General features: G+C 38.4%; 7 protein-coding genes across 12 annotated transcripts; 3 read left to right on the top strand and 4 right to left on the bottom strand.

Annotated features, from left to right (window-relative positions):
- Positions 1-49: 49 nt before the first annotated feature.
- AT3G06440 (Galactosyltransferase family protein) lies at positions 50-3188 on the bottom strand. 2 transcript variants are annotated; one of them, NM_001337656.1, is made up of 9 exons: positions 3060-3182; positions 2206-2708; positions 1950-2118; positions 1664-1872; positions 1314-1592; positions 1107-1235; positions 826-1002; positions 638-745; positions 233-547 (listed from the first exon to the last, which is right to left on the bottom strand). In NM_001337656.1, exons 2-9 carry the CDS (start codon positions 2698-2700, stop codon positions 341-343), a joined length of 1773 nt encoding a protein of 590 aa, NP_001319486.1. In that variant the 5' UTR covers positions 2701-2708; positions 3060-3182; the 3' UTR covers positions 233-340. The 2 variants fall into 2 exon arrangements, with proteins under 2 accessions (NP_566284.1, NP_001319486.1); NM_111519.3 differs by having other exon boundaries at positions 50-547; positions 1950-2708; positions 3060-3188.
- Positions 3189-3342: 154 nt separating this feature from the next.
- Positions 3343-7538, bottom strand: AT3G06450 (HCO3- transporter family). 4 transcript variants are annotated; one of them, NM_111520.5, is made up of 13 exons: positions 7226-7538; positions 6622-6762; positions 6467-6549; positions 6175-6367; positions 5919-6057; positions 5659-5824; positions 5376-5542; positions 5112-5285; positions 4929-5024; positions 4711-4845; positions 4324-4631; positions 3961-4231; positions 3343-3869 (listed from the first exon to the last, which is right to left on the bottom strand). In NM_111520.5, the coding sequence occupies exons 2-13, from the start codon at positions 6729-6731 to the stop codon at positions 3513-3515; spliced, it is 2199 nt and encodes a 732-aa protein (NP_187296.2). In that variant the 5' UTR covers positions 6732-6762; positions 7226-7538; the 3' UTR covers positions 3343-3512. The 4 variants fall into 4 exon arrangements, with proteins under 4 accessions (NP_187296.2, NP_001118590.1, NP_001326598.1 ...); NM_001125118.2 differs by lacking the exon at positions 7226-7538 and adding an exon at positions 6939-7219; NM_001337658.1 differs by lacking the exon at positions 7226-7538 and adding an exon at positions 6989-7217 and having other exon boundaries at positions 3387-3869.
- A 431-nt stretch (positions 7539-7969) lies between these two features.
- Positions 7970-9590, top strand: AT3G06455 (ubiquitin family protein). The gene is made up of 2 exons (NM_180192.2): positions 7970-8631; positions 8765-9590. Exons 1-2 carry the CDS (start codon positions 8313-8315, stop codon positions 9481-9483), a joined length of 1038 nt encoding a protein of 345 aa, NP_850523.2. The 5' UTR covers positions 7970-8312; the 3' UTR covers positions 9484-9590.
- Positions 9591-10086: 496 nt separating this feature from the next.
- AT3G06460 (GNS1/SUR4 membrane protein family) lies at positions 10087-11195 on the top strand. The gene has a single exon (NM_111521.3). The coding sequence runs from the start codon at positions 10109-10111 to the stop codon at positions 11003-11005; it is 897 nt and encodes a 298-aa protein (NP_187297.1). The 5' UTR covers positions 10087-10108; the 3' UTR covers positions 11006-11195.
- AT3G06470 (GNS1/SUR4 membrane protein family) lies at positions 11159-12758 on the top strand. Its single transcript, NM_111522.3, has one exon. It carries the CDS (start codon positions 11634-11636, stop codon positions 12468-12470), a length of 837 nt encoding a protein of 278 aa, NP_187298.1. The 5' UTR covers positions 11159-11633; the 3' UTR covers positions 12471-12758.
- A 7-nt stretch (positions 12759-12765) lies between these two features.
- On the bottom strand, positions 12766-17673 carry AT3G06480 (DEAD box RNA helicase family protein). Of its 2 annotated transcripts, NM_111523.3 has the most exons (8): positions 17497-17672; positions 16012-17105; positions 15717-15911; positions 15400-15468; positions 15049-15318; positions 14607-14957; positions 14232-14509; positions 12883-14145 (listed from the first exon to the last, which is right to left on the bottom strand). In NM_111523.3, exons 2-8 carry the CDS (start codon positions 17092-17094, stop codon positions 13125-13127), a joined length of 3267 nt encoding a protein of 1088 aa, NP_187299.1. In that variant the 5' UTR covers positions 17095-17105; positions 17497-17672; the 3' UTR covers positions 12883-13124. The 2 variants fall into 2 exon arrangements, with proteins under 2 accessions (NP_001327723.1, NP_187299.1); NM_001337659.1 differs by having other exon boundaries at positions 12766-14509; positions 17497-17673.
- Positions 17674-17776: 103 nt separating this feature from the next.
- PDK (pyruvate dehydrogenase kinase) lies at positions 17777-20292 on the bottom strand. Its single transcript, NM_111524.4, has 6 exons — positions 19761-20292; positions 19195-19441; positions 18906-19086; positions 18661-18808; positions 18348-18564; positions 17777-18213 (listed from the first exon to the last, which is right to left on the bottom strand). The coding sequence occupies exons 1-6, from the start codon at positions 20007-20009 to the stop codon at positions 18155-18157; spliced, it is 1101 nt and encodes a 366-aa protein (NP_187300.3). The 5' UTR covers positions 20010-20292; the 3' UTR covers positions 17777-18154.
- Between the last annotated feature and the right edge of the window lie 5748 nt (positions 20293-26040).

Genomic DNA, 26040 nt, shown 5'->3' on the forward strand with positions numbered 1-26040 from the left:
CTATGCGAAATAAAAACTTGAAGACAAATTTAAATAATAATGTGATGTAGTAGGGCAATTGCATAATCGATAAATCCGGATAAGTGTGCCCCGATACAACAAAAGCAACAACGTTTACGAGGACAATGAATAAGACACTAATGGCACCTTTGACACGCTCCTGGCCTATAAACTATGGTTCGAATATGTTTGTAGATATGCTGATTGAGAGAATCTACAAAGACAGATAATAGCCAATATACTCTGACATACTCGAGCCAGTGTGTCTTTAACTGGGAGAACTTCTTCCTGAAGTGTGAAACAGAACCAGAAAAGTTACATACGTACATGCTCGAGAGATTTATTCGCAGCAAATAGATTGGTTCTCTTTTTGCAGCTTCTCCCAAAGACACAAAATTAGTCTAGGAGTTTGGTAATGAACAAGAATGTAATTTGATTTACAATCACTGTTATGAAATCTTTTGTCATTGATGTACTTCACTCTTTTTATCGTCTGGTTGAATTGTTGAATCCATATCCCCATCGCCACATCTTCCAGCTTGAAAAGCTTTCAACAAACAACATAAGAACAACGTCACTTATGATATCTAGGATTCGTTATATCTTAACTCTATGGTGATGAAACTACAAAACTCACTCCAAGATCTCTTTGACGGTGACCCTTCACCACAAATTTCGCTATATCATGAGAGATGATGTAGCCAGGGCCATGTGCCCATGGAGGGTATGAATCTAAAGGCCATTCCTTCACAAAGAGAAAGCCATATATGAGTCTCTAAGAGGATTAGAGCCCACAGAGGTGTGAGAAATATTGAGAAGTTTTACCTCTTTAGGGATAAACCATTTGCTGCCTTGTTCACGGTCCGGTGATGAATCAAATGAGATCAAACCGTACAGAAGGGCACTAGACGGTCTTTCTTCTAGACTTGATAGGAGCTCATCAATCCGTACAAACGCATCATCATCCGTCTTCATTATGTATTTTGCTGGGATGACTTTGGTCTGTATCAACATGGAGAAACATCCATCAGAGAGGGATTAACCAAGACAAGGCAAGAAGTGATATCTCATAGTTTCTATGTTTGTGTAAACTACTAGTAGCTTACCCCGAGAATGCAAAGCGCAACTGTTTTCAAGCTAAGTAAACCATAGTAGTCAACAAATGGCATAAACTGAATGTCTCCATATGCCTTAGATTCTCTCCACATCTCTAAATTGACTTTTTCATTTGTGTGCTGAGTAAAAGAAACGCCAAGTTAATGCTAAGATATGTATAAATCCAAGGAGGAATGTTAGCTTGCAGAGGTACTTACAAGGCCAATGAGAAATCGAACAGCTACTTTGCCAGATCTTACTGCCTCGTATTGCATCCAAGATCTTCTCAATGCCATACGCCGCTTAAAATTATTTCCAGTGGAGAAAACACCCACCAATAGTTCTATTCTTGTCCCGGAAAGAGATGGAGCTTTAAGTTTCTCTTCTATGATTAAAGATGCATGGTCATCGGGAATGGGCAGTCTTGTGGCTAAGACAGATAAAATTTTCAAACCACCTGAGACTTTGACTGCACTGACTAACCATGGCTCGAGCTTCTGAAAATTAGATATGTCAGTTTTAAACAAAGCAACAACCTCAAAACTAACATGGTATAGTCATCCTTTACCTCCCTGTAAGCAAATGAAGTCTCGTGCCGCCCATTTATCGTCATATGAAAACCTTCTAAGCCAAACCACAATGCGGCAGTGAAGGGACTCCCTTTGAGAAATGGAAAATTAGCATTTGAAAGAGAAAGTTCCATAGTTGCATCATCGTTGGAACTCTTTTCCGAAATGATTCTACCGGTCTGTTTGTTGCAGAGAGGAAGTTCATCAACTACAATGGTTGCCAAGAGACTTTTCAACAATCCATCGAGATGACATACAAGAGAAAAGATATGTGAGTTCTGTTACCTAAATGATTTTTCAATGATCCATGATATTGGCATCGCTCTTCGTTTCCCCAACCTAGCTTCTCTGTCCATGTATTTTGCACTATCGATGGTTTAGAAAAGTTCACATTGTAACGCAAGATTATTGGCCGACGAGTTTCTCCTGATAATCCCGAGCCAACGAGCTGAATCTGGAAGCTACTAGAATGTTCATCAGGAATACCAACCAAAGTTATTGAAGAATCTTCAATTAAACCACAAGGAAGCTCAAGAAGTACATGACTTAAACCAGACAAATCCTTATCAAATGCAGTGACAAAATCCGGACAGATTCTTCTAATTTCCTTAGAGACCATACCAGAAGAATAAGCTCTCTTCTCTCTATTGATTTCTAAAACCAAACCTTTCATTGCCAATGTAGCTTCTTCTATCCCTTGAGCAGTTTCTGGCAAAGCATCTGGCCTTTCAAGAAATGGACGCATTCGAGACCATACAAGCATTCCATTGGACACTTCTTCTTCTCCAAAAAAGCTCTTGTTTGAAAATAGATAATCAAGATCTTCCAAAGTCATAAAATGTGGCTTCTTTGCGGGTTCATGAACACTCTCTCCTTCTATACTAGAATCATCCACAGTGTGAGTGTGATCAGATTGTTCATAACGGATGATGAAGATCAATGTAAGAACCATAATGGAGACTCCCACCGACCAATCCCTCATTCTGACTGAAGTGAAACCAAATTTGAATCTCACCACTGACATGAATTGCTTCATTGAGTAACCTAAAGTAAAACGCAGATTACGAATTAGAGTTAGCATAATCCGATTCTTATTCTCACAATCCTAATAAAAGAAGAACTCAAACAATGGTCAACGAACTTTGGAACCGGTGTTGTATACTTCAGACATAACTAACCAGAGACATTTAAGCTAAAAGAAGAAAGATTAAACTGAATTGGTGCAGAAAGGATCAGTCTTTAATGGATATAAGGAGACCCAGAAGCAAGATCATAGTAAATTGTTGTTTACTATTACTTAGCACTAACAAAGAAATATAGCTCAAAAGAAAAACAGCTTAGTCACTGTTTCAATAGCTGAAAAGTTGTGTTTATTGTAAAATTGAGAAGCTTTACCCGTTTTATATTGAATTTCGATGATCTTTCAAGTACATAATTCATGAAGATCCAAGATCAGCCAAATGCAGTTTCAGAGCCCAGGCAGAGACGACGAAGGCCAGCTGAAGCAGAGAGCATCTTGTTGCTATAGGAAACGACGTTGTTTTATATAACAACGAAACGATGTCAGTTATTTACAATGAAAACGATGTCGTTTTAACTTTTTTGTATTGCTTTGTTTTGTACTCTTGGACTACTAACTAGGACTCTAATAATTTTTTTTGTCCATTTTTTTGTACTTGGAGATCAAAATCATTTCAAATTTTCCTGAAATAAACAAATTCTCCGAGAGATAATCTTCTTTTCATTTCTTAAATCTCATAATGACAGGCAAATGGAATAACTTGGCTATATAGGATTGGTTGGTTAGAACAAATATGAATAGAGAGAGAGACTACACTATACTGTTTACTAAACAGACTTTCCTAAATTAGAAAGTCTCTGTTCTCCTCCTCCACCACCCGTGGCGGATCGTGGACTGAACGGAGCTCTTCCAGCGGACGATCGTGGACTAATCTCTCCACCTCCTCTGAAATCACTTAAGCTCCGAATGTACACTTTCTCCGACACCCTTGGATTCTGAAAACTCACCACTCTTCTCATCAACTCCACTCCTCCTCCCGCCGGCGAACCTACCGTCGATCCACTTCCTCCACCGCCTAGCTTCAAGCTGCTCACTTTCCTTATCTCTCCTCTGCTTCTCGTAAACATTCCGTCCATCACTTCTCCACTATCCGCAAACGACGTCGCACGGCTCACTTCCCCTTCCTGCACACAACCACGAAGAAACCAGTATATTACCGGTATGTTCTCGATAAAGCCTTAAGCTTTTGAAGAGAAGAAGAAGAGAATTAATTACCGGTTTGAGATTGAATGATAAGATAGCAGGTGCTTCTTCATACTCTGCAGCATCCAAGTCTTGAAGATGAGCTCCTTTGAAGAAATTAGGCAACACATATTGCCTAACTGGAACAAGAAACATTATCATCAACGGGAACAAAACTCCGGCCACCGGAACCCACGTGATGCCAAAGCAGACCAGTAAGTAAGCGGTTTGAAACAGAGTAAACATCGCCATTGTCTTAAACGGAACCGTTTCAATAAACACAGCATGATTATCCTCAAGAACTCTGCACAAAAAAAGAGACCAAAGTTCACAGAGACCATGAGAATACACCAACAACAAGATTTTCAGATTGATGAAGAAAGGTTTGTTTTTTACTTGAATCTTCTACTTGGGGCAGTGAAGAGAAGCACGATCCTTTCCCAGAATTGATTCCCTGGGAGGCTTTCGATTGCCATGTAAGCGAAGTAACCCCAAAGAACCGAGCTTGGGATTCTTTTGATCAAAGGCATTGCTGCAACACATCCAGCCACCATCATAGCTTGAAGAAAGTTGCTTACTCTTTGTTCTTTTACTTCTACTGGCAGAATATTCTCCACTTCCGTCTCTATATCGAACACTGTTTCATCGACCAGTGCATCGGCGTTTGAAGCCTTTTGAATATGTGACTGCTTGAGTCCTTGAATCTGATATTGCACCGTGCTTGATCAGGGATGAGTTAAAAAGGTCAAATTATAAACTAATATATAGATGATACCAACATACCCGAGAAGGCTCTTGGTGTATCAGAGGGCTCTGCATTTGTTGGTAAGCTTCTTCCATGCTTCCATAGACTTCTCCAATTGTTGCATTGTTTCTGATGCATTTACGCGCAGCTGCCACGAGTTTGTTTCGAAGTAACTGCACATCAACCAGTTTTTAAATGCCTTTTGAGAAATACAATTGAAGGCCTACATAAAACACACTACAATATGTAATCAAACCTGGTGATTCAGTGTTGCCAAGCTTTTTGTGTGCATTGGAGACTGAGGGATGACACCATTGGATGGAGGAATTCCGATGAGACCGCAAAGGATTGTCTACAAAAGAAGAGTTCCAACCTTTCATATTTCGTAACTGGTCAAGTCAATAAATCAGTCAAGAAAAACATACACTTCATCTCTTACCAAGAAACCTAGAAGAAACAGATCATAATGGTAAGCAGGAGGCTTTCTCAGATTGAAATCTTCCTGCTGTGCGAGCTGCGAGGCTACACTATGGTCAAAGTAGTAAAGAACCGCAATCATTGACGCTGGAACAACCGCTAAAAGAATGTAAAGCACAGGTACATCCACCATCTCCTGCAGTTTATTCATCATGCACTTTCATGAATATCAACATGAAGCATTAATAGTAAAGAGAATAATAAGTGTAGAGGAAGTGATTAGTGCCTTAATGACAGTCCAATTCTGATATGCACCAGGAGACCATGGATTAGGACTAACAAGACGTCTTGGTATCCCTTGAGGAACACTTTTCCAAGGTATGTATGATATACAAGTCCACACTACCACCATTACTGGAACACCATAATCTGCTATAAACCCACGTAACCATTCTGCAATGACAAGGATACCGATGTTCCTGAGGTTCTTGCTTGGAGAAGTAAATGACTTTTAGACAGATTTTTTTGGTTTTTGATTCACTGTTTGAATAAATATCAAGGTTCCTTACCAGCACCAAATCTCCAAGACCTTGCTTTTCGGCTTTTTAGTCCAGTATAGAGAAGTCCAGAAGACAAAACCAAACCGAACATTCCATTTGCAAACACCCAAGCAGGTTGAAACTCAGCTGATCTTGGATTTGTTCTTCCGGGGACACCAAACTCATCCACAATGCCCTGAAAAGTAGAGTTTCAACATAAAGGAATGCCTTTGGTGCAAATGCTAGTATAAGTTGTGAATGTAATTGATAAAGAAAGCTCTTTTACTTACTCTAATGGCTTCTTGCATGAAAAGCATGGCTATTAGAATACCAAACAGTTCCCCAGCAAGTCGAGTGAATCGATTGATGAAGGTGCAAGCGCCTAATACAGCTAACAAGAACAACAACAGCCCCGTCCACAAGCAAACCCTTAAAAAGAAATCATCCATGAAAAACAAAAAGGACAATGCCCCTCTCATAAATTTTTGAGACTTTAAAAGCTTTTGAAAGGAACTGAGCTATGCAAAGAGAAAAACTTGAGTTTACCATCCGGTCCACGCTAGAAAGAGATTAGAGCCCAAATCCGTTCTACTTTTAGCAAAATTGAACATGAAGGTGTACATTATAACAGTAGGCTCTGCAACACCAAGAATCAACAATGGTTGTCCACCAATAATGGAATGTATCACTCCACATAATGCAGTCGAAACTAAGGTTTGAACAGCGGTAATCTTCCCATCTTGTTGCAAAAGAAACAAAACACACAAGTTTTCTGTTACTCTCACAATAATCAAAGACAGATTATTTGAATGAGGGAACAAAAAGAGTTATCATATACCAGTATCTCTTTCCAACTGTTCTCCAAATGTAATCACCGGAATAGCGGATGCAAAGAATATGTAAGTTGTTGGTGCCAGAATCCTATAATATTTTTGCATAAATTAAGTTACTATCAAAGCTCAAGCATCAACATTTCCTGAAAAATGAATATACCTAAATCCAGCTCTGAGACCACTGATCCAATCTTGCTTGTAGCAGTTGAGTCTCCCTTTGACATCTTTCTTTATACCCTGAAACGGGACAAAGCTCTCTGCTTCGTCCATGTAGATTTGGTGTGTTCAAGTTTTCAGTGTCCTACAAAACAACACTCAGTTCTGTTAAAACTCAAAACCCAGGATTATGATGCATGATTAAGATAAAGCATGTAGTAACCAAGATAGGAAATCTGATACAACTAGAATGATTTAGATTGAAAAAAATTCCAATAGTGTAACCAAAATAAACAAAGAGTAACGAATAAATCTTAATACCCTTTTAATTACTAAGAAACTCAGATCCGAATACAAATATTTGCAGGAACCTTAAAAGAAACCCAAAGAAATGTCTTCAAAAGCGTTAATTGCGGAGGATGTCTTTAAAAGGAGTTATGTAGATTTGATAATGGGTGATTTGGCAAACAAAAAGGTGAGAACTTTACAACACATTTAGTACGGAAAGCTCATAGAAAAATCAAAAGCTGGCGAGAAGTAAAAAAGTCATGGGATCTCTGAGCTTGGATTCAAGAATGACTGAGAGAGAAAGAAAGAAAAACACTTACCAGAGACAAATCAGCTCAAAATGACTAAAGGAACACAACTTTAGAAGACTGAGAGAAAATAGCTTTCGTTTTCTAGGCTTGACCTCTCTAGTCTCTATACAAGAGCCGTGGGAGATTTTTTATCAGTTAAAAACTACTGCTGGAGGAGAAAAAAACAACAGTAAAATTGGATTTTAAAAAAGGGAAGAGAGTGTGATGTGTTGAGATCTGATGAGAGGAGAGAGATGTCTGTCTCTGTGTCTCTTTGACTCCGGTTTCAGACAATGCTCGTGATTGGTTTTGTACACTTCTTCCGCCTAACACGGCGTTTAAATGTCTCTTATCACTCTTTTACCAATTTTTCTATAAATGAGATTAAGTTAAGAGTCAAGTTGGTTCATTTATCTCATTCTCATCTCTTCCAAACTAAGACATTTTTAGATTTTTGAGTCATACATTTTTCTCGGATTGATGAATTGGAATCTTTTTCCAAAAACATGTCACATTTTCTGACAATGACGATTTACTTGATTTAATGGGTTTTTAGTTTTTTACAAATTCTTTGGACGAATTTTCCTAATAAATATCTTCTATTTACTAGCTAGTGGCATCCTAATCTACAGTACTAATGGGCGGTGATTTCCAGCACTCACTGATTAGAAAATACTAGTTTGCTAACCATTTTTTATAGTATTCATTTTTCTCGCATAATTTATACTATAATTTTAATTCACTCTACAAACATCTTTTTTTTTTTCTTTTGTAATACACTCTTTTGTATTTTATTAAGATACGAAACACATACATCAAGCTAAAAAGGTCATAGACAACAAACTAGCCAAAGCAAAACATAAAACCTAAGACTTTTCAAAACGAAAAGCCCAACTATGAAGCCCAACAAGAAGAAACCGCATCAGAAGAGATATCAATCTTATTCTTAGCCCAACACATTACCAAAAAGAAATCTTATTCTTAGCCCAACAAGCAGAGAGAGAGAGAGACTCAGACTACCTTAGGGATCCGTTTTTCAACTTTCCCCCAATTTCTCTCCAGAAATCGAATCGAACTTTGTTCTTCTTCTTCGTCCAAGCTTTAGAATCGAAAATCGATGGCGGATCAAAGTTGTAAGCCGTTGCAGTTTTTCGTGAGACTACTCGACGGAAAATCAGTAACCCTAACCTTTTCCTCTCCGATAGCGTGTGGCGAGCAGATCAAGCAGCGGATCTTCGAGCAAACGAAGATTCCGACGCATCTACAGAGATTGATAAGCGGAGGATTCCAAATCCCCGGCGCATCCGCGATTTCTCAGTCTGACACCACCATGAATCTTGTCCTGTCCCTCCGTGGAGGCAAAGGTGGACTCGGATCGTTACTTCGTAATGTGGTTATGAAAGCTGGACAGAAGAAGACAAACAATTTCGATTCGTGTAGGGATATGAGTGAACGGAGATGTAAACGCCGAGAACAGGCTTCAGGAGTGGAAGGATGGTGAATAAGGGAGGAATTTTGAGAAAAAGGCTCTTGAGTATCTGAAGGAGCAATCCAATAATGCTAAACAAGGTGTTGGAGATGGAGCTACGCAGAAGAATGTCAACAAGTATAAGGGGGGATCTGATAAGTGTATTTTGGCTGTGCATTTGGCTTTGAACGAAACTTTCAAGAATGGGAATAAGAGAAAAGGGAAGAAGATGGGTACTGCAGAATCTGAAAAATCGAAACGAATCAAAATATGGAATGGAAAGAGAGCTGTTGAAGATAGTGACAGTGATGATAGCAGTGACGAGGAAGATGAGAAATCTGTTGTTGGTGGTCAAGTTGATTCAGATCATAAGGATACTGATGAAAGCTCAGGCTCTGTTTTGGATGGATCCCATGATGGTGAGAACGACTTTGTAGTGCACCAAAGTTCAGATGTAGTTAAGGGAGAGATCACGGTTGTTCAAAGAATTAACGAAGAGAAGATGGATGATTTTGCTGTTGCTGATGCAATGGATCAACTTGAAAAGGTGGAGAAATCAAGTGGAAACGATGATTTTGTCGTAAAGAGAGGAGGAACTGCGAAAGAAAGAGTGTGTTGCAAACCTGTTGAACCGCTTAACTTTGCTGAGTTCAAAGCAGCCACAGATATGGAGGTTTTGGGGATGGAGAGATTGAAGACTGAGCTTCAGTCACGCGGTCTGAAATGCAGAGGGACATTGCGAGAGCGAGCTGCGAGGCTATTTTTACTTAAATCAACGCCCCTCGATAAGCTCCCGAAGAAATTACTGGCCAAGAAATGAAGACCAACATCCATCTTCAAAAAGATTACACCCTTTTGAAGTTTTTTGGCTTGTAGTTCAAATCATACAAGCCATTATGTAAATAAGAAATGTGTGTTAGATGACAAGGCCTAGGAGTTCAAATGTTTCAGTTATCTTTGGTTAAGTCCCTACCGAAATGGGTTCTAAGCCCAAATGTTTTAAAAACCTATAGCCTTATTTGAAAAAACGACAATTTTCAGTCACCAAGCCTAAACTTCCTCTTATTAAAGACAAGTTTTTCTCCTTTTAAAACACCATTAGCATTAATCATCATCACATTGATAACTAGATTTTACGATATTACCTTCCCACGTTATGCTTATGCATGATAAAAAAATATTGATGATGCATTCATTACGATATTACCTTCCCACGTTATTCAAATTGGTAAGCCTCTGATGACCCCATCGTCTCTCTCCCATATCAGTGCCGGGAAACCGGAGCAGTTGCGTGACTTAGAGTATTCATGACGCAATGGCACCGTTGTACTTCATGTTCCAAAACAAATAAGAAGACGCAACGCCACCATCCGTTTACTCCATTAGTATGTGTATATAAGCCATATCAAACTTCAACTCCTCCAAACTAACTTCGCTAGAGAATAATGGCATCTGTTTACTCCACCCTAACCTACTGGCTCGTCCACCACCCCTACATTGCCAACTTCACGTGGACCGAAGGTGAAACACTAGGCTCCACCGTTTTCTTTGTCTTTGTCGTCGTCTCCCTTTACCTCTCCGCCACATTCCTCCTCCGATACACCGTCGATTCACTCCCCACACTCGGTCCCCGCATTCTCAAACCAATCACAGCCGTTCACAGCCTCATTCTCTTCCTCCTCTCCTTAACCATGGCCGTTGGTTGCACTCTCTCCCTAATCTCTTCCTCGGACCCGAAGGCGCGTCTCTTCGACGCCGTTTGTTTCCCCCTCGACGTGAAACCTAAGGGACCGCTTTTCTTTTGGGCTCAAGTCTTTTACCTCTCGAAGATCCTTGAGTTCGTAGACACACTTCTCATCATACTCAACAAATCAATCCAACGGCTCTCGTTCCTCCACGTCTACCACCACGCAACGGTTGTGATTTTGTGCTACCTCTGGTTACGAACACGTCAATCGATGTTTCCTGTTGGGCTCGTGTTGAACTCGACGGTCCATGTGATTATGTACGGGTACTATTTCCTCTGCGCTATCGGATCGAGGCCCAAGTGGAAGAAGTTGGTGACGAATTTTCAAATGGTTCAGTTTGCTTTCGGCATGGGGTTAGGAGCCGCTTGGATGCTCCCAGAGCATTATTTCGGGTCGGGTTGCGCCGGGATTTGGACAGTTTATTTCAATGGTGTGTTTACTGCTTCTCTATTGGCTCTCTTCTACAACTTCCACTCCAAGAACTATGAGAAGACTACAACGTCGCCTTTGTATAAGATCGAATCCTTTATATTTATTCACGGAGAGAGGTGGGCAAATAAAGCGATTACATTATTTTCCAAGAAAAACGATTAAATTGTCATGATTATTATATATATATCTAGTTTGGATATGTTGATGTGTGTTGTTAGTTGTTACTGTAAAATGTTGGGATGCATGGTTTGAAATTGTTTTATATATTAACGAATAAGATGACAAAATATATAAAAATGTCACATAAAATCATCATGATCGTCTGATTCTTCTTATTGCATACATCTTTCTATACAACATTTGCCAACCAACGTTTCTTTAAAGGATTGGACACTGAGATTAGTTCTATAATATTTTTTATGCCTACCAGTGTTGGTTCATCAACCACTGGTCGTACCAAACCCTCTCTTTATGATAATGGAGGAGAGAGTGACCACGGTTTTTAAGAGCCGCCGCTGCTACAATGGGCCTATCTCGTAGTCCTCATAAACCGGGCTAGAACTACGGGCTACGGCGGCGTGGCCCAATTCAACAAATAACAACAACAGTAGCATATCATCTAAATATAATATTATACGATACTATACTTAAAAAAGATAAAAACAAGATCCTCTGGGACCCACTTTCATGAAAATTAGCCAATTGGGTAAGCCTTTGATCCTTCATCTCTCGCTAAACCATATCTTCAAACGTCAACTCCCCAAACTTCGTCGGCGATTCACCGGAGGCTATGGCATCAATTTACTCCTCTTTAACCTACTGGCTCGTTAACCACCCCTACATCTCCAATTTTACTTGGATCGAAGGTGAAACCCTAGGCTCCACCGTCTTTTTCGTATCCGTCGTAGTCTCCGTTTACCTCTCCGCCACGTTCCTCCTCCGATCCGCCATCGATTCACTCCCATCACTCAGTCCACGTATCCTCAAACCGATCACAGCCGTCCACAGCCTAATCCTCTGTCTCCTCTCCTTAGTCATGGCCGTCGGTTGCACTCTCTCAATAACCTCATCTCACGCGTCTTCAGATCCGATGGCGCGTTTCCTTCACGCGATTTGCTTTCCCGTCGACGTTAAACCTAACGGACCGCTTTTCTTCTGGGCTCAAGTCTTCTACCTCTCGAAGATCCTCGAGTTCGGAGACACGATCCTCATCATACTCGGCAAATCAATCCAACGGCTATCCTTCCTCCACGTGTACCACCACGCGACGGTTGTGGTCATGTGTTATCTCTGGCTCCGAACTCGCCAATCGATGTTTCCGATTGCGCTCGTGACGAATTCGACGGTACACGTCATCATGTACGGTTACTACTTCCTCTGCGCCGTTGGATCGAGGCCCAAGTGGAAGAGATTGGTGACGGATTGTCAGATTGTTCAGTTTGTTTTCAGTTTCGGGTTATCCGGTTGGATGCTCCGAGAGCACTTATTCGGGTCGGGTTGCACCGGGATTTGGGGATGGTGTTTCAACGCTGCATTTAATGCTTCTCTTTTGGCTCTCTTTTCCAACTTCCATTCAAAGAATTATGTCAAGAAGCCAACGAGAGAGGATGGCAAAAAAAGCGATTAGATTGGTTTCTTGGACAATAAGTAAAACCTCTCATTGTGTCTTGAATTGTTGATTAGTTTCCACACAAAAGGATTAATTGTCTTGAATTGTTGTTTATTTTGAAATTTTTGTCTGTGTTGTACTTGCAAATGTTGAGATACTTTTGTACTTGTATGAATATAAGATGACAGAAAATATCAAAATATCACAAAAGTCATGACATGGACTCATCATCTCTAATTCTTTGACTGAAAAGTACGTTCAATCTAAAGAATTCATGCAATGATGTAAGCAAGAATTGAATTTAAACATCGTTCACCATTCCAAGAACATTGTAAATTTATCATCTCTAAATGCTGTATCTGTCTATCTAGAAGACTAGAATTACAGTTTTTCCCAAGTTCTTCCTTTGATGCTAGTCTAGATTTTTCTGAAGGCAATAGAAGGCGTTTACATAAACGATAAAAATTCTCAAATACATTACAAACTAATTCTCCATGATACAACAAGAACATGAGAAAAAAATAAAAAAATGAAAATAAAGAAACCTCAGCCAACAAATCTGAGAAGACGTGTCAGCTGTCTGATTTGGTGAATCCATTCAATACCCAAAAAATTTGGGGTGAGCTTGTGATATCTCCGTAGTGAGGATTTATATCATTCTATGATTTGGTTTTAGGGTTCTTCATCAACCACTGGTCGTACTAAAGCCGCTTCTACCTCCGATTCAACAACCCCATTCCCTTGTCTCTCAGACAAGGATGTAGGAACCACGTTTTCAATCGCTGCCGCGGCATTCATGTCCAGGTTCACTACAGATTCAACTGGTGGTTTAATATCAAACCCAGAAACACGTGGCGCTCTATCTCGTCTTTCATAAACCGGACTAGGACTACGGCTATAGCTTCTGCTCCTGTTATGACCACCTCGGTCACGGCTATGTCTAGGGCTGCGACTCCTTGAACGTGACCAGCTCCTGCTACGGCTACGGCTACGACTATAGCTCCCGCTCCGGCTTCGACTCCGGCTATAGCTCGAGCTACGGCGCCGTGGCCGAACCAAATCAGGACTTCTGCTGCGACTTCTACCTCTTCTGTTGTCAAACCGTCCAACACCACGACCAAAGCCTCTACCACTACCACGACCAAAGCCTCGGCTCTCCATATTATTATTATTGCCAAACCGACCAAATCCGCCTCTACCACCCACATTCATATGACCAGCATCAGGACCAGTAAAACCCCGACCACGATTCCCGCCACGTCCAAATGAGTCATCTCTCATTCCAAATCTTCCCCCACGGCCTCCAAATCCACCCTCACGGCCCCCAAATCCACCCTCACGGCCTCCAAACCCACCCTCACGGCCACTAAACCCACCACCACGCCCACCAAACCCACCACCAGAATCCCAACGGGTACCACCACCGCCAGAGTCAAACCGGTTAACCATACCTCTTCGATCCTGGCTATAACCGGGACCACCACCACCACCACCACGCATTGCAATATCTCTTACTTGAGGCGGTACTTGCTGGTTCGCTCCTTCCAGGACTTTGATCAAATCAGGTGCGTATTTCCAATCTTGCTCTGTAAAGAAAGTGAATGCAACTCCAGTTGCACCAGCTCGACCGGTTCTCCCAATACGGTGGACATAGTCTTCAACTCCAGTTGGAAAATCGTAGTTGATCACAACTCTGAAGTAGTATAAACACGAACAAAGGTAAGTAATCTTGATAACAAACAAGCAAAGAGATATATACCAGGAATTATTACAACAAACCGTATGTCTTTTATGTCGAGTCCCCGGGCAGCAACGTCAGTAGCTATCAGTACACAAGACTTCCCGCTTCGGAACTGGTTAAGCACCCAATCTCTCTCACCTTGAGTCTTGTCTCCATGGATCACAACAGCGCCAAAATGACGTCCGACACTACGTGCAAGATGGTCACAAAGCCTCTTCGTGGAGCAAAATATTATAACTTTTGAACCTCGTTCTTGTGACCTAAGGATTTGCTCCAAACGTCTCTCTTTCTCCATTTGTGGGACTACTTCAACATACTGCGTTATAAGGATGGGTTTGCTTCAGTAACCTCATCACCAAGTTATGTGTAAGTATTGCTTTACAGTGATATAAAATGGTTTAGATGATCATCACCTGCGTTATTGCTTTGTTAGCAGCCAACTCATCTACCCTGCCTATGTTAACTTGGACAGGGTTCACAAGAAGATCGCTTGCAATTTTTCTTACTTCTTTTGGCCAAGTGGCTGTGTACATAAGAGTCTGTCTCCGAGGAGGTATTTCATTCACAATCTTACGGATTTGGGGTTCAAAACCCATGTCAAGCATTCGGTCTGCCTCGTCAAGCACAAGAAGGGAAACCTGCTGGAAATCAATCATCTTCATCTCCAGTATATCATTTAGACGCCCAGGAGTTGCCACCACAATATCAGCTCCTCGTTCCAACTCTTTCAATTGAGGACCCTTTGGAGCTCCACCATACAAACACTGATGACCAGAACATAGATTCGTAAACAAAAACACAGTATGGCTCTATCAGCCTAGCGATAACTGTCAACGAGACTCAAATTAAACTTACAGTGCATGATATCCTGGAAGACCGTCCAAACCTTAGTGCTTCGTCTTGTATTTGTGTGGCTAGCTCCCGAGTAGGAGCTAGGATCAAAACTGTGGGGCCATTGCGGGAGTCGTTACGACAGTGCCTTAGAAGAATGAAGGCAGGGATCAAGTATCCCAATGTTTTACCAGAACCAGTTTTTGCAATTGCAACTATATCCCTGCTTTGCAGAGCAATTGGCCATGTTTGGGCCTGGATCGGTGTTGGCGATGGAAATCCAGCAGAAAGCAACTGAAAAACAAAGACAAAAACATTAGCACACCATATATGTGAAGAACCTACGCCACTGATAAAGTTCATTATAAAACTGACCTCTCTAAGGATTTCAGGTGGGAGACCACTAGATTCAAATGTGATGTATGGTGCTGGAATGTTCTCGCCCTGCGCAACAAACGATTAATTATTAAAGGCCGTAAACAGATTAGAATACATGAGAAAGTGCAAGGTTTAACACTATTCTAAAATGCTATTACTTATTCCAGTTGAAGTTCGTCCAATCCCACATTCTCAGTAGAGTTTTATGGACAAACATTCACTGAAACAACAATTGCAAAATATTACAGCACATTATAGCTTTAAAACATTAAACTGACAAGTTAAGCAAAGGAATTCAAGAAATATGAACTTACAGTTGTTGTGACTTCATGTTGTTTTCGGTATATTTCAACGGGAGAGAGATGGGGAACATCAGGAGATGTGACAAAATGAGGCCGCACCAAGGATTTATTTGGAAAAGCTGGACCAGCGTGTCCATATGTTCCATGCCCTGTTTGCCCCATGGCGGGATCAGCATTTGTTGGTGGACCACCACTTATCCTTATATCCTGCATAGCATTTTATTAAATACTTATTTTTCGTAAGAAATAACAGTGAGGCAGAAATATTTAACAAGACAGATAGGAGAAGAGATCATCTGCAGCTAACCTTAGGCATTGCTGCAGGATGAAGTGGTTGGGCACCCCTAACCGGCACTTCCATTCTCATGTTAACGTACGAGTCATTACCAGGCCTAGATTGTAGATTATTCTCATAAGTATTATTTGATTGGAAAGGGGAAACGTGAGACTTCTGGTGCAACATTGTCTGGTCCATTTGATTTGGCGCCCTAGGTCCAAGTTGCTGGTGAATTAGGTTCGCCCCTGGCTGTTGAAACTGTGTGACTGCAGCATTTGCTTGAGGTCCATTGCATTTCTGAGCCATAGCCAAGTTTGCATTCGTCTTTTGTGATGCTGCATTGGCTTCAAAGTGGGTATTTTGAGATGGTGAACGTTCAGAATTTGGTAAATGGGGTTGAGAAAACCCAGTTTTCTTACCCCCATGGAACTCATCCCCCTCCCTCTTCGGAGCCAATGAGTTGTACTCTTGCTGGCTCGGAAACTGCTGACCATGGGGACCACCCTGAGGTGTCTGATGTGAATTTTGAAGTCCTTGCGTTTGCATGTGAGGCCGAAAACCCATGTAATGTTGTTGTGAATGAGCATACTGATGGCTCAGCTGCTGAGGCATTTGTGAATGCTGATTCTGCATCCCTTGCTGCTGCTGCTGCGTCGTTGGCTGATAAGTCTGTACAGAAGGATGCCCATGTGGGTGCGGCACCATCGATTGGCTCTGTTGTTGGGGAAACTGTTGACCTGATTGTTGAGGCATTTGCTGGGCCGGATGCTGCTGCATCATTTGGGGTCTTACATGTTGGGATGGAAATTGCTGTGGCTGTTGTTGGAAACCATGCTGCTGAGACACATGACCAACTGGTTTTGCTTGTTCATGCTGAGCTTGGTGACCTTGTCCTGAAGAGGGTACAGGAATCTGAGCTAGCTTCGGTGTTGTGGCAGAGTGGGGAGGAGGCGCAGAAGGTCTTTCATACTGAGTGACATTGGTTTCAGGATTCCAGTAATAGAGAATTCCTGTGCTTCCATCAATAAGTCCCTTCCATGGTTGGGGAAGAGTTGGGTCCTCTGGAGCATATCTTGGACCAGCAGAAGCTGGAGTATCTTCTGTTGTGGCCATAGGAAAAGGCTCTGCAAGAAGAGAAAACTCTCTCATGTTACCATACAAAAACTTTGACATACAGGTATCATCTTCCAGAGACCTGATTCTACATAATTCGACCTAAGCTTTCACAATATCAAAGAATTAATGCCACATGATTCATCAACGATATAATCAAGCTAAGCTCACGCGTACAGTTCCACGAGACCATAACACAACCATGCCGAGAAATCCAACAAATACAATCTCAATCACAAATTAGAGTAACTATACAGAAATCAAACGAATAAGGGAACTGAGCCATGGATTTAAGGTGAAGAAATCCGAAGATGGTTTTGCAGAAGTCATAGTTGAGCATCATAACACAAAAGGATGCAACGATTTAGGGTTTGAGCTACAAGAGACAAAGAAAAGACTTACATCGACGAAGAAACAGTACCGGAGTCACCTATGCGAACCAGAATTGATTAAAAACACGGGTGCGAACCAGAGAGGATCAAGAACGTCGATGGGAACTAGAGAACAGGGTCTGGGTTCGGCTTTTGGAAGAAGAAGTGAGGCTGGGGGTTCACGAAAGACAAGGAGGAAACTCTGACAAAAAAAAAAAAAAAAAAAAAAAAGAGAAACCACGCGACGTCGTTATGTATAAATCCAGAAACGATGACGTTTGGCTGTTATAAAATCGTCAACGTCACAAACGCCGTCGTGTTGATCTCTTATTTGTTCTTCAGAAATCTTGGAAAAAATTGAACCAGTGAAGAATATTTAAAGTAACCGATCCAAATCCAGGACCTTCTTGTAGCTGTTTTATCGAATATAAACCAATAATGTTTTGCTGACTTTCGGATACAAGGTGGTTTTGGATCGAATCAAAACAAATCATAGGAGATTAACTCACTTGGAAAAAGCTCCATATCTGAGTCTAAAATCAAGAAAGCGTAATACGAGAAAATAATGTCTGTAGTCTGTACATTAGAAGAAACTGGAAAAGCATAAATAATTGAGTATTGTAGATATCCCTCATCTACCATAAATACATGTCAAAGCTTTCTTTACTTTGCCTGACATAGAGATGTTCTCAGGGTAAAGGCTCTTGCGAATCTCCAAGGCGAGACAAGTGCAAGTATGCATCAGTCCCTGCACATTTCAACAATACACATTAATCAAAACTGAATCTGTCTTATGAATGCTGATTGAGATATTTCAGGTTAAGAGACTTTTATGTCTATTGATCTGAAAATATGAAACGGAAGAAGAAGTAGTTGACTCACCATATCCTTCCATGGATATGATCTGCAAATCTCCACCGAAATATCGAGCATACAAGCGACTAATTGGAAGACCATAACCATATCCAGCCATAGTCACGGGAACATCAGCTATTCCTAAATCGACATCCTCCTCAAGCGGGTTTCTTGCAGTGCTGTAAAGATAGGTGAATATTCTGGGAAGACCGCTTCTTGCTATACCTCCACCTTCATCTGAGACCTGTTATATTAACTCACAACAATGATTGGATCAAACCGATGCAACAAAGAACGAAATGGCTAGCAAAAAGGAGAAAAAAAGTGCAGGGTAACCAACCTTTATAGTAACATCTTCGATTCCATCAGCAACTATAATGCGGATTGGTGGTGCAACTCTATCAGAGTCAACAAATCGCTCTTGGACAGCACGTAGAGAGTTCTTGACTAGCTCATACATCATAAGATGCAAATGCGTTGGAACATACCTACAGGAGTAGAAGAAAAAGATATTGGTAACCACATGAGAACAAAAGCTACAAACTGAATCTAAGAAATAAAAAATGCAGTCAACTTGAAACTCACGGAAAGGTGAAACTGGGATCGCCATATATGTTTATTTCCGGTGCAGAACCGTACTCTCGGAAACAAATTGACCGAGCATCTTCACTTGCATTCCTTGCTACCTCCATAGGAGACATCTTTGTGTGTATATAACCCACTGTATGAAGCGGTGGATTTGGATTATGCAACTCAACGTGCTGCCCTGAGAATTCCATAGTAACCACAACAAGTATTAACACAACAACATCAGCAAACAAAAACTTTTCAGTCAGGGAAAAGAGATTGAAAAAAAAATAGAAACAAGTCTTACCAATAAGCATCCGGATCCCGATTCGCGACAAGTAGAAACGATCAAGAAACTGATGAATCTCATCAAGATTTCCAGAATTCATTCCTTTCTTGAGCTGATTAACACCCAAAGCCATCATGGGAACCACATTGTTATGCCTTACTTTGACAGCCTTAATCATCTGAGTGAAATCTTTCTCGTCACCCGAATCCTTAATCTCAGGAAATGCTCTCATGTCCCTGAAAGATTCCAAATACCAATCCCGCACCTACAATACAACATGAAAATGAGACAACGTTTCAACATAACACATCATCCACAAAAATGCCAAAATCTGTTTTCGTTCCAAACAATCTTCTAAGCATTCAATTTCACTGTAGCATTAGCTTTAAAAGCCTTTGAATTAAAAGAAGCTTGAAATAATAATCTCACACCAACTTTACATTAAATCTACAATATCCAAAAAAATCTAATAAGAACCAACAACACTTAGACAATCAACCAACACAAATATCAATTCAAAGTTCCGCAAAATCACAAATTCGAATTCTAGAAACAACAAAATTCGAAACTCCCAGAAAGAGTACCTTCAAAACGGCAGGTTTATCAGAGAGACCATAAGGAAGCGTCTGGAGTTCGATCGCTCTCCTGGCGACGCGAATCGGAAGCTCCTTATGCAAAAACTGAGCAGAAATCAAAAGATTCCTCTCAGTAGGTTTGGAACCAAACTCCATCATGTATCTAAGGCTAACACCGGTTTGCTTCATGCAACCCCATTTGTGAACATCTTCGATCAAACTCTTCGGGAACATTTCGCAGGCTTTCTTCACTGCCATAAGCGTCTAAGAGAGAGAAATGATTAGAAACCCTAACGTCGCCCGCCTCCGTCGTTCTCCACCGTTATTATCATCGACTGGACGAAAGAAGTGCGAAGATGATTGGTGGACATCCAGAAACAGAGAAGAAGAGGATTGGCTTTGGCTTATGGCAATCAACATGTGCTGCTAATATCGTTGTTTTTTTTGTTTTGGCCGCTAATTTTCTTGGATTAGGATTTTTACTCTTTCTGGATGAATATTTTTTTAGTATTTACCTGATTTGGTAAAAAGTTTCTTTTTGTTGTGTTAAAGAATAACCGTATATTTATTTTATTTTATGTAAGAAAAAATAATAATATGTAAAAATCAAAATAATGTTAAACTGTTCAAATAAACATCTCACTAGTTTGCTTCTTTTTTTTCCACAATCTCATTAATTTGCTTAGAATTCTAAATTCAAACGATATGATTGAGAAAAAGATGTGCATCAAAATATCTAAAACTTTAAACAAGATCTCTTCCTTATCCACAATTTCCACATGGCTGAAGTTCTAAATCCAACATATAAAAACAGTATATAGTTCGATCCATATACATAGATAAATGTCCAAAAGGCTATCGACCCGTTCTTTTGATATTTGGCCCTAAAGCCCAATAAGCCATAACATAAGCTTTTATTATTTTAAAAAAAAATGCACAAAACCAAAATCGTAAATTGTATAGTCTAATATTTTGTGTACCTAGCTAAAGTTAAAATTGTTAAGAGTTAGAGGAATGTTTATTCTTCTCCGAATTGTTAATGACTAGTAATAAAAAAAAAACTAATTTTATTTGCAGAAATTTAGAAGGAAAAATAAATTATGATTTGTAATTTTATTTTTTAATTTGTAAAAATTATGTTGTAACATTTTTCGTTATATTAATATATGAAAATATAATTAGTTCATCCCATGTAATCCGCAGTTTTGTAGGCAACAAAGTCTTGGGCCAAACTTATAAGCATGCCTCGATGTAGATTGTAGAGGAGTCGCAATTTGAAGTTTCGACATATGTTTTGTATATTTTGGAACAACATAAAGAGATTGTGTTTGACTTCAATATCTTACCGACTTCCCCGAATCTCAATGGCTTGCTTTTTCTGAAGCGACGACATCTAATATGTCATTGACCTTAATTTATTTTATTCATATTTTGTTACTTCTCCTTCTGCATCATGAGTTTATCTTCGACTTGTTCACTCTATTTTCTGTTGTTTTTCCTCCTCGGTACGAGGTTTTGTTGGCCGATATTCAAATTAAGTTTGGTATCTAATACATCATCTGAGTTCCACATTAACGAACAATGTTCTACATAAATTCGGTCCTTAAATAAAAAACCACTAAATTAAACTACACTATATAATTTGGTGCTTAGTTATATTTAGTTACGATTAATGAACACATATATATACAAACACAATTTCGTTGTCCTTACGGTATTAAATATGGGCAGTGCTTAGGACCAACTTAGTCATTTCTGTAAATTTGGTTTCGACTTCGACTACAAAATGTTTACCATCTCATCTCACAATTATTTTATGATATGTATTTTCAGAATAAAAGTGGGTTCTCACTGCAGTTTTACATTTCTGCGTTAAATACTCTTGTTTGACAAATACCTTGATGGCTCTATAACTACTTGATGGAAAACGTACATTAATATTTATATTAATCAAAGAAATGGAGTATTTGACTTCACATCAAACAATAGAAAATTAACTACCAAGTAACTATGACCTAGAAACTTGTAGAAAACTTCTATTCAACCATCATGTCCATAACTTATTATAATCATCGTGAAATAGAGTTAAAGAGATTTAGTTAGACTAGCCACTGACTTATGAACAATTAATTAATGTTAAAGTATGTTTATTTTTATGGGCTTAATTTGGACCAAAGCTTCCGTTGTTGACTTGTCAATAAAGAATGAGAAGAGACTACAAAACGCACGAGTGGATTGTGGTTAACTCGTATAGCTCTTTGACTTCTTGACCGGTGGACACGTCAAATTAATAATACTTTACTCATAAAATGGACAATGTTAATCAAATCGAGTTACAAGTCAAAATCTATCAAACAATCTTTTAGATCTGATATGGATAAACAACATGCCTAAATAGGTTCAAACCGGATGGGTATTGTCGATCCTCAGTTATCTCCCACATGAGCGTCTATATGTATAGTAAACAGAGATAATATTAGTCTCGGTATGAAAGTTCAACTATATATATATGGGTACTTAATAAGGAAAAATGATTTGATATTTACTAATTCCGTTTAATTCTGAGCTTGAAGTTTCTGATTCTAAATTCAAACTAATTATACAAATTTTTATACCGAATTAGATGTGTATGTACCGTAAGTGGTCAAGCATGAATGGACAATACGCTAATTGTTATTTACTACTTGATGGCTTATTATATAGTATATTCCTCTACAGATAACAAATCACATATTGTATTGATCATCATCATTGTTTAAAAAGCCATCTTGCATATACAGGCTCTATGAATGGGACAAAATTATGTAACAAGAAAGCGAAAAGAACTAAAGCAATTTAAAATGACAACAAAATGGGTTTAACGACAGAAATGTTTGTCTTTAAACAAACAGCATGTTTCTTTTGCGAAGCACATAGAGAAAAGATGAGAAAGAAAGTAATACTAATAATCAACGAAGCACTTGTGTTCTCCACTTTGGAGGAAACCAAATTGCTTATAATATGATTTTGAAGGTTCTTAAAATCTTAAATATTACTTTATGTTCCCTATTAGCTTGGTTTTCTTTCATAAAATATAACTTCACATAATTGCTTTCACATCTACATGCATTAACATTCCATCTTCTCTTTAAATTTTAACTAAACGTGGGTCAATATATTCATAAAATAAATTGTATGAAATAAACTAAAATTAATTAGGATTAGAAGCTTCTATCTAGAAAAACATGGTTTACGTAATGCATACCAACTCTTTACTATTAGCCATCCCATTTTATTAGGAGCAAGGTCTTTTTATGTGATCCAACATCTGTATATGAATGGTTTACTGTTCAGGAAAATTATAGAATATGTCGACTAACTATGGAGATCAATTTGGATTTTCTACCTTCGTGCCTATAACAATACTATTAAATTATAAGTCAAACAGTTTTAAAGTTAATTGCGGATAGTTGATAAAGTATACCGTTTGACTATGTAGATTACTACAACGCATACAATTTTCCACCCTCATACATACGAATAACATTCATTAACAAGTCAACGTTCCTAAAATGATTGTGAAGCTCTTTTTCAGATATCAAATCTAATTAACATTAATAAGAATTGCATATTTAACAAAATATTACTGTAAACAATTCGTCAAAAAAAAATGTTACATATCTTTGAATGAAAACTGGTCATCTTTGATGCTTCTATGATTAGATCATCAGGTCTGAGACCTCTAAAACTCCGTTTTCTATATGGTTTCCAAACTCTGACTATTATCATCATCATTTAGTCTTTCGTTTTCGGGTTTATTTTTATGTGAATATTGTCCTGACTTGTCTAATTCTTTTGTAGTTTGTGTACTATATGTGCTTAATTACATCATGTAATGTAACTATGTACTAAATTCAATAAAGAAGTGGATGAATTGAATGTCGAGTTCCCGAACTAGAAAATCTATCCGAATGTGAATCTGTAGATAGTGGTGTATTTTATATGACAATGATAAAATGTAAAAAAAAAATGAAAAGTACGTATGTAGTTGTTCAACGTAAGTAATATAATTGTCAAAATGGTCGTTTAGTTAGTCCACTTCAGATCAATTGATAATGGAATTTTACTTTCCTAAATCCTACCATATTTTCAACATAAAATTGTTTATTCCAAATATATATAATATATATATATATTAATTTCGTTTATTGAACTTCTTATTTTGCGGCCCTTAACTCAATTGAGTCATACCCCGATGATTAGAAGCGTGACTAGCGGAAAATTTTCATTCTTTTTTTCAAATTATTATTGTCCGAAGGAAACTAGCTAATTAAACTGGTTCGAGGAGATCAGGAGATGTAACTCCCCTCAATTTCATAGCATCGAAGTTTGAATCTTTGTTTTACACATGATCACGAGCAACTCACGTGATGTACTGATCAAGATACATAACCAACGTATATAAAAATAATTTAGAAATGGAGCTTGAGAGAATTGGATTAAGGTAATGAGCAAGTATCAAATAACAAATATCTTGTGATGGAAACTGGAAAGCAGTGATGTATGAACAAATCTGACGACCAAACCTATGTTATAATATACAGTAATAATACAAATCGAAGGATTTTACGCCTTATGGTACTCTACTACATTGTGATATTCTGAATCGTACAATTTTTTTTCAATGGTGCATATCAATGTATACACTCTCTTTATGAGTCATCTTACAAAAACCGTGGGATTAAACATATTCGACCAAAAAAATATACAATATGTCACATATGAGAAAGTTAATATTAGTAGTTATGCGAGTGAAAAAATTATGAAAATATTATTGATGAACTATACATAGAAATATAATTTAATGGAAAAAAAATATTGACCGAGAGATAATAGCTTACAAATATGAGTATAATTTATCTTTTTCGCCAAAATTTTTTTATTAATTAAGAGAATAAAACTCAACTACAGGTACAAAAATCTCAAAGAAAGGAAAGACCACATCTATAAAAAATAAACAATGAAACCTATCCAAAGAATGGGATAACAGTGCCTATATGGGTAACAATGACCATAAGAGTTCGGAACGTTAAGTCATATCAACTTTGAAGTTTCACATAAATTTAGTTTTATTCTATTTTATTGGAAAGTAAAAAGTGTCCAGAAATATATATACGAAAACAAAACAAAATTTTTAAAAAAATTATTTAATGGAACTGTAAGTAAAAGGGGCTGTCATTGTTCAGGGAGGACTTTGTATGTTTAAAGGGCCATTGAATCTAGACTTCAAACTAAATTCGCATGTCCCATTCAGACATAACTTTTATAAACTTAAGCTATTAATCATATCTATTCACCAATACAAACATCTATATTTACAGAAAATTCTACAGCATGTATTCCATAATATCGTTTCTTACCAATTCATTCGAAATTTCGTATCCTTCGACTTCTACAACGTCAGATTAACAAAAAGTAAATGATACACACAGTCCTGGATACATATTTAGAGAATATATTAACTTCCACAGTTGAATTCATAACCAAAACGGGCAGCTAAAATACTATTTTCTTTTGTAACCCGTTTGGATTAGCCGAACTTAGGTCGAGACATCGGACGTAAACTCTTTTTGGTTCAAAAGCAAAAACGATCTTAAGGTACTTAATGATATTTAAATATGTATATATACATTTCTGGAACAATCTCATCATCAATGTCGTTACTCGTTAATTTCAAGTGTAATCATTTTCAGATTAATCTTTATCTTATAAACCCATTTTCATTCTCTTTGTTATGTTACTTTAAAAGAAGATAAAAAGTTATGTGATAATTATATGCGAAAGTGGTCCTGAAAACACATGCCCTCATATTAACCAACACACGTAAATATATTCAAGATTTGGAATTTTGGACTGACGAAAACCTATTTTATTAAGATTTAGTAACACTTTGATTGCCTGTTGGTCCGTGTGTTTTGGACTTTCTAAGACATTAAGCTATATATTAAGTTATTAAATTATTACAAAGAATTCGAGATTCGTTCTCTTCTAATTACATTACGTGGCTTCATTTTTAACTCTTCATTAAGATATTTGAGAAACTTTGTTAATCGGACCTCTATACTACAAAGTAATATAAGCTGAATAATCTAAAAAGAAAGAGTAAATACACGTATAAGTCAAAATAAGTTTTTGAAATAACTTTCATATCTCGGACGATAAAAACATGATTTGAGGGAAACATATACTCCGAGTATTAGTTTATTTGAATGTTATACGTACGTGTCTTGTTGCTAGCTAGAGGTTGTAA

Source organism: Arabidopsis thaliana, chromosome 3 (assembly GCF_000001735.4).
Source record: "Arabidopsis thaliana chromosome 3, partial sequence".
Taxonomy (NCBI): domain Eukaryota; kingdom Viridiplantae; phylum Streptophyta; class Magnoliopsida; order Brassicales; family Brassicaceae; genus Arabidopsis; species Arabidopsis thaliana.

Excerpts from the sequence above, each read along its gene's own strand:
- PDK (NM_111524.4), bottom strand. The coding sequence starts at position 20,009 with ATGGCAGTGAAGAAAGCCTGCGAAATGTTCCCGAAGAGTTTGATCGAA. Across the intron at positions 19,087-19,194 it reads CGGGATCCGGATGCTTATTG|GGCAGCACGTTGAGTTGCAT; the intron begins GTAAGACTTGTT and ends TGGAATTCTCAG. Across the intron at positions 18,214-18,347 it reads CATATCCATGGAAGGATATG|GGACTGATGCATACTTGCAC; the intron begins GTGAGTCAACTA and ends TGAAATGTGCAG.
- AT3G06480 (NM_111523.3), bottom strand. The coding sequence starts at position 17,094 with ATGGCCACAACAGAAGATACTCCAGCTTCTGCTGGTCCAAGATATGCT. Across the intron at positions 15,469-15,716 it reads AACATGAAGTCACAACAACT|GGCGAGAACATTCCAGCACC; the intron begins GTAAGTTCATAT and ends TTTGTTGCGCAG. Across the intron at positions 14,146-14,231 it reads CTCGACATAAAAGACATACG|AGTTGTGATCAACTACGATT; the intron begins GTTTGTTGTAAT and ends ATACTACTTCAG.
- AT3G06450 (NM_111520.5), bottom strand. The coding sequence starts at position 6,731 with ATGGACGAAGCAGAGAGCTTTGTCCCGTTTCAGGGTATAAAGAAAGAT. Across the intron at positions 6,368-6,466 it reads ACAGTTGGAAAGAGATACTG|ATGGGAAGATTACCGCTGTT; the intron begins GTATATGATAAC and ends TTTTGCAACAAG. Across the intron at positions 5,286-5,375 it reads AGAATTGGACTGTCATTAAG|GAGATGGTGGATGTACCTGT; the intron begins GCACTAATCACT and ends AATAAACTGCAG.
- AT3G06460 (NM_111521.3), top strand. The coding sequence starts at position 10,109 with ATGGCATCTGTTTACTCCACCCTAACCTACTGGCTCGTCCACCACCCC.
- AT3G06470 (NM_111522.3), top strand. The coding sequence starts at position 11,634 with ATGGCATCAATTTACTCCTCTTTAACCTACTGGCTCGTTAACCACCCC.
- AT3G06455 (NM_180192.2), top strand. The coding sequence starts at position 8,313 with ATGGCGGATCAAAGTTGTAAGCCGTTGCAGTTTTTCGTGAGACTACTC. Across the intron at positions 8,632-8,764 it reads GACAAACAATTTCGATTCGT|GTGTTGGAGATGGAGCTACG; the intron begins GTAGGGATATGA and ends ATGCTAAACAAG.
- AT3G06440 (NM_111519.3), bottom strand. The coding sequence starts at position 2,700 with ATGAAGCAATTCATGTCAGTGGTGAGATTCAAATTTGGTTTCACTTCA. Across the intron at positions 1,873-1,949 it reads ATCATTGAAAAATCATTTAG|TTGATGAACTTCCTCTCTGC; the intron begins GTAACAGAACTC and ends CAACCATTGTAG. Across the intron at positions 1,593-1,663 it reads CTTCATTTGCTTACAGGGAG|AAGCTCGAGCCATGGTTAGT; the intron begins GTAAAGGATGAC and ends TCTAATTTTCAG.